At 33.5% G+C, this 9736-nt stretch overlaps 1 protein-coding gene across 1 annotated transcript; it reads right to left on the bottom strand.

Moving 5' to 3' along the window:
* Positions 1-4763: 4763 nt before the first annotated feature.
* LOC107807051 (glutamine synthetase) lies at positions 4764-9414 on the bottom strand. Its single transcript, XM_016631329.2, has 12 exons — positions 9257-9414; positions 8266-8305; positions 7983-8086; positions 7836-7884; positions 7253-7359; positions 7061-7148; positions 6355-6483; positions 6196-6270; positions 6025-6078; positions 5831-5868; positions 5590-5749; positions 4764-5175 (listed from the first exon to the last, which is right to left on the bottom strand). The coding sequence occupies exons 1-12, from the start codon at positions 9328-9330 to the stop codon at positions 5023-5025; spliced, it is 1071 nt and encodes a 356-aa protein (XP_016486815.2). The 5' UTR covers positions 9331-9414; the 3' UTR covers positions 4764-5022.
* Between the last annotated feature and the right edge of the window lie 322 nt (positions 9415-9736).

Genomic DNA, 9736 nt, shown 5'->3' on the forward strand with positions numbered 1-9736 from the left:
CCCGGTCCTAAGTAGGTCGGTCCTAGGCGGGCTGGTCCTAAGCGGTCTCGGGCTTCGCGGGCTTCTTGTTGGAACTGGCCCGGGACCGGGACCACGAACTAACAGTCCCGGGTTAAGTGGGTCGGTCCCGGGCCTAGGCGGATCCAAGCGGGACTAAGTGGGCTCAACAGGTACTTTCTATTTTTAAAATTTTTTTTATACAAGTAAGAGAAAAAAATGGTAATAAAAATATCTAAGACAATTTGTAAATTATATTATAGAATTGTCACATATATATATATATATATATATATATATAGGTGACAATTCTATAATATAATTTACAAATTGCATAGTATATACTATATTATACTATATATACAGCTTAAGATATATAAAAAGACAAAAATATTTTAAAAAGATATTCAAAGCAATGCGTTATAATTTTATTATAGCATTAAAAAATCATAGCAATATCTTTCTTAGTCTTCCTCCCACACATGGAATGAGCACAATAAGGTGTTAATACCACAATTGAGGAGAAAAAGAAACTAATCAAGATGTGCCAAAATACAAGTTACATATTAATTTATATGGTATCTCTTACAAATTTCATAAATCCTTCAAGGTCCGGAGGAATTTTCGTTAGTGATGGCGGAAAAGAAGTTTGGTCATCACCGCTTCTAGGCGAAGCATCATCCTCCGCAAGTTCAGCTAGCATTTCTTCGTAAGTTTCGTCTACCTATGATTGTGATTTAGCAAGTCCAAAATTTCTTCTTTCTGAACGGATCTAATCTCTGAAAAGTACTAATTTTTCCAAGTTGTCCCTCATAGATGCTCTATAATCACCGAGTTGAAGTCTTGATTGACTGAAAGCGCTCTCTGATGCCACTGTTGAAGCTTGAATAGTTAAAATATCTCGGGCCATCCTTGAAAGAATCGGAAAGTGTTTTTCTTTATCCTTCCACCATTCTAAAATATTAAAGGAGCCGTCGGGATTCACTTCCTCAATTCCCTGTGACAAATAAACTTCAAGCTCATTTAGTTGTGAAAAATCACTAGTACTAGAACCTTGAGAACCCCTGAACCGTGCCCAAGCACTAAATGCTCTTACTCCCGCAGTTCTTTTAGATGATTGAGAACTAGAAGAAGAAGGAGTTGGAACATTTGGTCTAGCATGATCTAATGCAACTTGATAAGCATTATAAATTGTTTGAGCATTTATTTTAATTGAGGCTATTGCGTCCGGAAGTTTAGACAACTCCTCATCTTCAAGTGCTAAACCATTATAAACAGTTACATACCAAAATTGAGGACCTCTTAATTTCATAGTAGGATTTAATAATGCAGCAACACCGTAAATAGGGGGAATAGGGAAAAAATATTTTTTAAACTTTTTTCTCATAGAATCAATAGCAAGTTGATAAATTTCTCCAACCTCTGAAAAATGATCAAATAAATTTGTAAGTTCTGCAATATAAACTAAACAGTTAGAAATAGTAGGATAATATTGCCCAGAAAATTCATTTATAGCAATATGAAATTTTTTCTAAAAAATCTACAAGTATTTTAATATTAGCCCAATCCGCATTTGTAAGGTGCTCATCATCATCACTTACATGAGCATTAAACGTTGAGTTTATGGGGTTTCTATATTCATATGCAACAACTAAACTTTCATACATGTAATTCCATCTAGTCGGACAAGGTTTAGGAACCTTTCTTTCTCTTAGGCCAAATTCACCGCATCTTTTAAAATATTCTATAGTCTACTTCTACGATTTGAATAAAAAAGTCAATTAAGAGCCATTTTAACCTTTTCAATTTCAACATTTAAAATTCGCATACCATCACCCACAATTAAATGGTAAATATGACAAATACATCTAACATGAAAAATGTTACTAAATGCAGAATTTAGTGTAGTGGTAAGCAAGGCTACATCATTTGTGTTACTAGTAGTATTATCCATTGAAATTGATATTATTTTATCATTAATGCAAAAATATCTACAAATATCCGTAATCGTGCTAGAAATAAATTGCTCTGTGTGACGTGAATTAATTATTCTATAAGCAATAATGCGCTTTTGCATTATCCAATCATCATCAACCCAATGACTGGTAACAGTAAGGTAATCACAGTCATTACCACTTCTACCAATATCAGTTGTAATAGCAACACGATAATTTATATGAGTAAATAAATAGCGCAAATATTGTTCATATTCATGCTTATATTTATAAATATCGCTCTTTACGGTTGTGCGAGGAAAACCTTTATAAGTAAGATTATAAACTTTTCTAATATAATGCACAAAGTGAGGGTTAGAAGGAAAACTATAGGGTAAGCATATAACAGTAACCATTTTTGTCAATTCTTCCCGATCTTTTTTTGGATCATAATATAAAATACCACCGGTAACAGTGTTAATTTCCGATTGAAATTAATTTGACCCGGTACTAAGGTCAGCCTGACCAGGTGCACTTGTCCCCTCGGCCAAAGCTTTCATATGAAAATATATAACTTTATCTTGAGGATGTAGCAATATGTGTCTAGTCAAACTTCTCATCCCCCGACTTCCAACATATTTAAAAACTAACTCTTTGCCACAAGTTTTACACTTAGCCCTATTTTTTTCTCTTAATTGAGTAAAAAAAGGGCCAAACAAGAGATGTTTCTACCCGTTTAGAAGGTTGTCTAGAAAAAGTAGGGGTAGTAATAGGAGGGTCAGACGGGGCATCATTTGGATTATTATTAGTTGGGTTAACTTCAGGAGCAGGACTAGTGGGTGTATCGTCATCCGGTTGCGTTTCATCAAAATCTATTTCTTCATCATCATTTTCATCAATAGTTGGATTACCATAAAGAGCATTCATATATTCATGGTTTAATTGTTCATCGGGTGCAATATTATGGCAAAATTGACTATCGGTAAATTGTAATAAACTATTATCGCTATCAAGAATAGGAGGTGTAGGACGGGTAACAGGTTTGGGTCGGGGAGCCGGGGGAAGTGGAGGAAGAACAGATTGGCTACTAGATTCACCACTCTTGGATTTTTTCTTATTTTTACTAAATATTTTTTTTAAGGAATAAGCCATCTTAATTAATCAAGCAAAGTAAATAAAACAAACAAAACTATAATATTAAAACTTAAGAGTTGGAACGAGTTTACCGAATTAACGAACAACTTGTTGAAAATTAATTATCGTTGAAGACTTAAAGACTTCAATTCACTAACTTCACAATTTTGCACAAAATGTAACAATTAAGTAAGCAATTATAGAATAATATTAGAGAGAGATTGAGAGAGATTGATGATTTTGTGAGAAAAATAAAAGAATGAGGGGGTATTTATAGTTGAAAATAAGAAAAAAGTGTAATTATAAAAAGTTTGGGGTTAAAACAAAGTTTGAGGGGTTAAATGGCTATTTTGACAGACCAAACGGCTAGTTTTTAAATGGCCAAACGGTCAATTTTTTTTTTTAAATTATCCGTTGAGCCCGGATAGGCCCGTTTAGGACCGCTTGAACCGGCCCACTTCTCACCCGGTCCCGGTCCCAAACGGTCCCGGTCTCGCGGGCCTCCCCTATAGGACCAACCCACAACCCAACCCGCCTCCCTACGGTCCCGGTCCTATCCGATTAGGACCGTTTAGGTCCACCGTCCATTTAAACTTGCGGTCCTGGGCCGATCCCGGTTCTAACCGACCCACATGCCACTCTTACTGTAAAGGAATAGTAAATGTTTGTAAAATCTTAATCAAAGTTTTCGGATTTGGAATCTGATAATGATTCCTTGATTAGAGATCTCATATTTGAACTCTAAATATGTAGGGAGCTCTAGTCGGATTTAAACCATGAGAATGGATACAAGATGCAAGAGGCAAAAAAAGAAAAAAATGCTCTTTTTTTTCTTTTTTTTTCCTTAATACATAGTTATATACCTTCAAAGGACTAATAAGAAAAAATTCATCACACTCTACCTATAAGCTCAGGTCCTACAAGATTTTACATTGTTATTCCCTCCGGTCCACTTTAAATAATTTTTTGACTTCTCTTTTTTTGTCCACAATATTTGGAACTAATTTGTTATATATTTTCAATGAATAAATTAATGCTAATATAGTCAATTTTATTGTTAATTAACGCTAAAAGATTAATTTCTTAATATATATTAAAAGAGCTAAAAATTACTTAAAGTGGACCGGAGTATATGACAACCACAACTAGTTATATGTTCAATTTTTACTCCAACAAGCCCCAATAAAGAAAAAAACATTTAATGTTTCAACTTCAACGCTACTTCAAACTAATGACATTAATAAGCCCGTATGGATATAAAAAAAAAAATTATTTTTTTCGAAATTTTTTCACTTTTTCCGAAATCGGTGTTTGTTTATAAAATTTCAATTTTCACTTTCGAAATTTTCGAATTTGAAAAACTTCAAAAGTCTGTTTTTCAAAATTTTCACTCAAATCAGTCACAAAATTTCAAAAATAACCCAAAATTATATTCATATCCATACACAACTTTAATTTTCAAATACCATTTTCACTTTAAAAAAATTCACTTTTTTTTCCGGAATTTTACAATTCTTATGTCCAAACGCTTTAGTTATACTTGAACCAAAACAATGATGTACCCTTTAATGTAAAATACGAACATGTTTATCGTTAACACATATCAACCCTCATCTTTTACTAGTTGAACAAGTGAAATAGCGTTGTTGACGAAATAAGGGTAAATAAAGAAGGAATAATATAGCAGTAACTACTAACTAAGCAACAGAACCAACCCTTTCATATTTTGTTATTAATAAGAATAACATTGTTTTGTTTGTAACACAATTGCCAAATCATAGGCAATGAAATCAGCCTTGCTGTATGAAAATACAACTTCAACTGGAATAAAAGAAAAATAACAAGACCAGACTACCCTAACTAAAGACACAGACGAAGCGAAAGGGCTGTTTCATAAATCAATCCTTTTCTATCCCAAATTGTGCAACCAGAAACAAGCAATTCATACTAAAAAGCTTCAAGGTTTCCAGATGATGGTGGTGTCCGCGATCATGGCAGTAACGACGTATGGATCCATATTTGAAGCTGGCCTTCTGTCCTCAAAGTATCCCTTGCCCGCCTTCTCTGTGTCCCGTCCTACACGGACAGATGCACCGCGGTTTGCAACCCCCTGCACATGTCAAATGAAGTTGTGTTATAACACGATAAGATGTTATGAGTTTCATTTTATATAACAGTGTTTAATTGGACTTGGAGGGGGCAGCCAGGTACACTAAGCTTTCGTACCACAAGGGTCCATTGTACGCAGCCTTAATGTAAGAGGCTGTTTTTACGGCTCGAACCCGTGACCTCCTGGTCACATGTAGGACTTTACCAGTTACGCCAAAACTCCCCTTCTTAATTGGACTTGGAGATTAAAAAAAATTTCTTAGCAACAAAGACCCATTCGAAATGTTTAAACAGCAGAGAAAGTCCAAAGTCGATCTCAACTTCCTAACCATATTTATAGTTGAACCTCCACTACCAAAGAAAAAAATAGTCAAATTAAGAAATGATGATGAGAAAGATAAAACTGTTTATATACCCATTTGAAGGTGTCGATGTTGGCTGTTTCGTGCTTTCCAGTGAGACGACGCTCATTGCCTTCGCCATATGCAGCAATGTGCTCTTTGTGCTTCAGGCCAAGCTTCTCAATAGCCTTCAAAATGACTTCGTAGCCTCCATCTTCCCTCATCAACTTGGTGCTGGAAACAAATTCGAAAGTTTTAACTCATAGGAACAGATATAAAGATAAAAGTCGATTGAATTAAATGTTATGCCTCTACCTGTAGTTTGTGTGAGCACCTGCACCGTTCCAATCGCCCTGACAATAAAGGAAATTTACATCATTAATACACACCTTATTCCAAACGATATCAGTTCATAGAAACATAACTAATCCAGTAGGCAGAGACCAGATTGTATCCATGTTTCGATAATCAAATAAAAGAACTTGTAAGATACATAATAGAAAGCTCACCGGAATAGGCTTGGGGTCAAATGACACAACCACTCCAGCAATCTCCGTAATCCTCTGTTAAACCACCAAGTCAATAAGTAATTTGCATTCAAGCTCATCAAAATAGCAAGAGAATTGGATTAAAACGGACCAAATGGTCGATAAATGTCATCAGTTAAAAGCTGACAATACCTCAAGAATGTAACGAGCTACCCACACTTCATCACCGGCTGAGATTCCAACAGAAGGTCCGACTTGGAATTCCCACTGCATAAGATTAGACAAGAACACATTAAATATTATTTAATCATTCAATTGTGGCTAGATGAGCAAACAAGAACGCCTCTATACCTGTCCGGGCATGACTTCTCCATTGATACCGCTGATGTTAATTCCAGCATAAAGACAAGCCTTGTAATGGGAGTCCACAATATCACGTCCAAAGGCCTTATCAGCTCCGGTTCCACAGTAGTATGGTCCCTAGAAGCAACAATAAATACAGTTAGATAGACAGCTAAGTTAGCTAACTCCGCATTAGTACTGTCCCTAGATGAAACGGTAAATGGTTAAGTAAATGCAACACTCACCCAAAAAAAAAAAAAGGTATTTGGACCACAGACATTGGACCAATCCACAAGAGAAAAATAAATTCTCTAGATTAAGTCAAATGAAGTTGGTTTGTCGTCATAGAAGTTACACGAATCTTTGCAATTCAACCAAAGTTATCGGAAACTGATGCAAGGTAACTTATTTTCATTTCATTAAATCAGGCTTCTCAAATTTTTTCTATTCTCTTTTTCCAAACATAACAGCAGAGATACAAACTTCTTTTGAAAAGAGGGAAGGAAGCCACTCCAAGAAGAAAAATAGGCCTAACGTTAAGGAAACTATTATGTTGCAATAATTTTTCCACTTTTAGTTTCTTCTGTTATGCCAGTAATCTAAGATAATGATCTATGACAAAGATACAGATAAGCCAAAATACAAAAGAACAATGTCTAAAAAACACAAGAAAGAGAAGAAAATTGCAGCAAAATGAAGAGTATTAATAATCTACCTGGGGTCCAGGGAAGCCTCCAATAGGCCAGCCAAGAGGCCAGTTAATATCCCTTTGCAACAAGGTGTATTCTTGCTCAATACCATACCTAATTAATACACAATTTTTTCCAAACAATCAGGAAATCTTCAAAACGATATCGATACAAAGAAAAAATCAGTAATTTAAAAGCTAAATAGAATATGTCAATACCAGGGTTCCTCGGCAACAACATCAGGGTTGCTGAAGATCTTGGCAGCAGCATGCCTCTTGTTTGTCGGGATAGGCTCACCAGCAGGAGTATAGGCATCACACATGACCTTCAGTACAAAAAAAATTAAAATGAAACAAACAAACGATTCACAAAAAGGATTTATAGCTAATATATATGGATAGTGTAATCAGTATATTGAAGGGGAGCATTGGTGTAGCTGGTAAGGAGGTTACGGGTTCAAGCCGTGGAAACAACCTCTAACAGAATTCAGGGTAAGACTGCATACAATAGACCCTTGTGGTCCGACTCTTTCCCGAACCCCGCGCATAGCATGAGCTTAGTGCACCGAGCTGCCCTTATAGTGTAATCAGTGTATTATGTACTTCATGTTATTTCTTAGATTACTAGTCTTGTTTTTTATGGACATTTACTTATAATTGTTAACATTTAGGTGACCATAAAAATTCGTTTACGCTATCAGCGTATAGAAAAGTTAACTCTTTTCAAATTTCCAATAAAAGTCAAATATAAAAATTTGAATACAGGAATTAATGATATGAAATAAATGTATCTGCAACCAACCAAGATATTGTTGCCTCTTCTGAATGGATCCTTAAAGATAGCTTGTGGGCTGTATCAAAATATCAATTAAATGACAGTCAGAAAAAATTCACTTTACAAAAGTATTAAAAATTTAGCAGATTTTGCACATTAAAAAAGGTTACTTACTATAAGATCACTTCACTATCTTCTCCAGGAGCTTGCCCTGTGCTAGATCCATCATAATTCCATTTGGGCAGTTTTGCAGGATCAGTAACAGGACCAGAAAGAGTCTGTAAATCAAGAAATTAAAAATAAATAAAAAACATATAAGCAAAAATCACTATTCCAAATTCTAGAAAAAAAATCATATATATATATATATATAAAATCATATATATATATATATATATATATATATATATATATATATATATATATCATTAAATTAAATCAATAAAATAATTTATACCCTGGCCTTGCTCCTTAAGTCCATGCCTGATCCACCGATCCTGATAACAAACAAAGGATACATACAAAAAATTATATTAATATTAACATCAAAAATACAATTTTTTAACAAAAGGAAAAGTGATAAAACCGACTATAAAAATCAGATCTTTCTCCAAAAAAATTTATCATTCATCTAGAAGAAAGAAAAACTTTAAAATTTCTCCATTATCTTTTAGAAAAATTTCAACCTTGAAAATTGTGCATATTCCAATGGCTTTGGAAATTCAAACATGAAAAAAGTTATTCTTTTTTATGCAGAAAATGTCATTTTTTTTATGTAAGTAAGTTCTCATTAAATAGGAAAACAACAAAAGAAACAAAAAAAACAAAAGGGAAAAAATGAATCTAATGAAATTGACAGATTGATCAACATAAACACTCTAACCTTTCACTAAAGAAAAAAAAAATCTTTACACAAATAGCCGACAGGATTTAGTGTTTACTTTTTCTAACCGATATACATTGATTAGACACTAATTATTTATAGATTATATATATTTTATACATCCTCAAGCTATTTTTAGTTGAAGAATTAACCCAAATAGCTGCAAGCAATATATAATTTATGTATATTGGCTAGAAAAAATAAAAAGTGAATCCGGCAAGCTATTGTAACAATTCCTTTTTAGTTTAAGGGATTGGATGGACAACTATTTAAATTAATTGTTCAAATAAAAACTACACTCAATAGTCAATACTACTCACTAAATCACAACAAGACATCATAAAAAATCAAAATCCAGAAAAAGAAACATAAAAACTAAAACACAAGACACCCTCTATTAATAAACACAGAAATCAATCTTAAATAGCTTCAAGAATCATAAGATCCATAAAACAAGCAAAAAAACTATTAAAAAGCAGAAAAAATAAATTTTTTTCATGTATGGTTTAAAAACAGAGCAACCCCATTATTAATGCAAATACAAAAAAGAAGAAGAAGAACTAACCATATGTATTCAGCGATGATTTTCTCCGTAGAATCAGAGAGATTGAGGTTGATAAGATCTGAAAGCAGAGACATAATGAAAATTGAAGTCTAACAATTCTCTGATATATTAAAGAGATAGAAGATAATTTTGTTGTAGAGGCAGAATAGTTTGCTCTGTTTATATAGGCGATTTTCAGGGTTGGTTGTATTAAAATATTAGGAGTACCTAATTATTCCCTATTTTTTCTATTTTAATAAATATGATTTAAAAGGAAAAAAATGAAACTTCGTAATATAGTACTGCATATCAGAAGCTGAACCCGAATTTGAAACTAATAAGTTCGTGATTCTATTTCTTCTTTTAAGTTATTCACTTCTAAATTAATAATTTATATATATTCAATAATTTTTAAAGATAAATATAAAATTTGGATCAAAACTACTGGGTTCGATCCAACCCACATTCAAAAACTCTAGTTCTTGCTCCATATTTAATTAT

Source organism: Nicotiana tabacum, chromosome 11 (genome assembly GCF_000715075.1).
Source record: "Nicotiana tabacum cultivar K326 chromosome 11, ASM71507v2, whole genome shotgun sequence".
Classification (NCBI taxonomy): Eukaryota; Viridiplantae; Streptophyta; class Magnoliopsida; order Solanales; family Solanaceae; genus Nicotiana; species Nicotiana tabacum.

Coding starts and splice junctions, on each gene's coding strand:
- LOC107807051 (XM_016631329.2), bottom strand. CDS start 9,330: ATGTCTCTGCTTTCAGATCTTATCAACCTCAATCTCTCTGATTCTACG. Junction 7,360..7,835: donor GAAGAGGCAACAATATCTTG/GTTGGTTGCAGA, acceptor TTTGTACTGAAG/GTCATGTGTGATGCCTATAC. Junction 5,750..5,830: donor GGTGCTCACACAAACTACAG/GTAGAGGCATAA, acceptor ATTTGTTTCCAG/CACCAAGTTGATGAGGGAAG.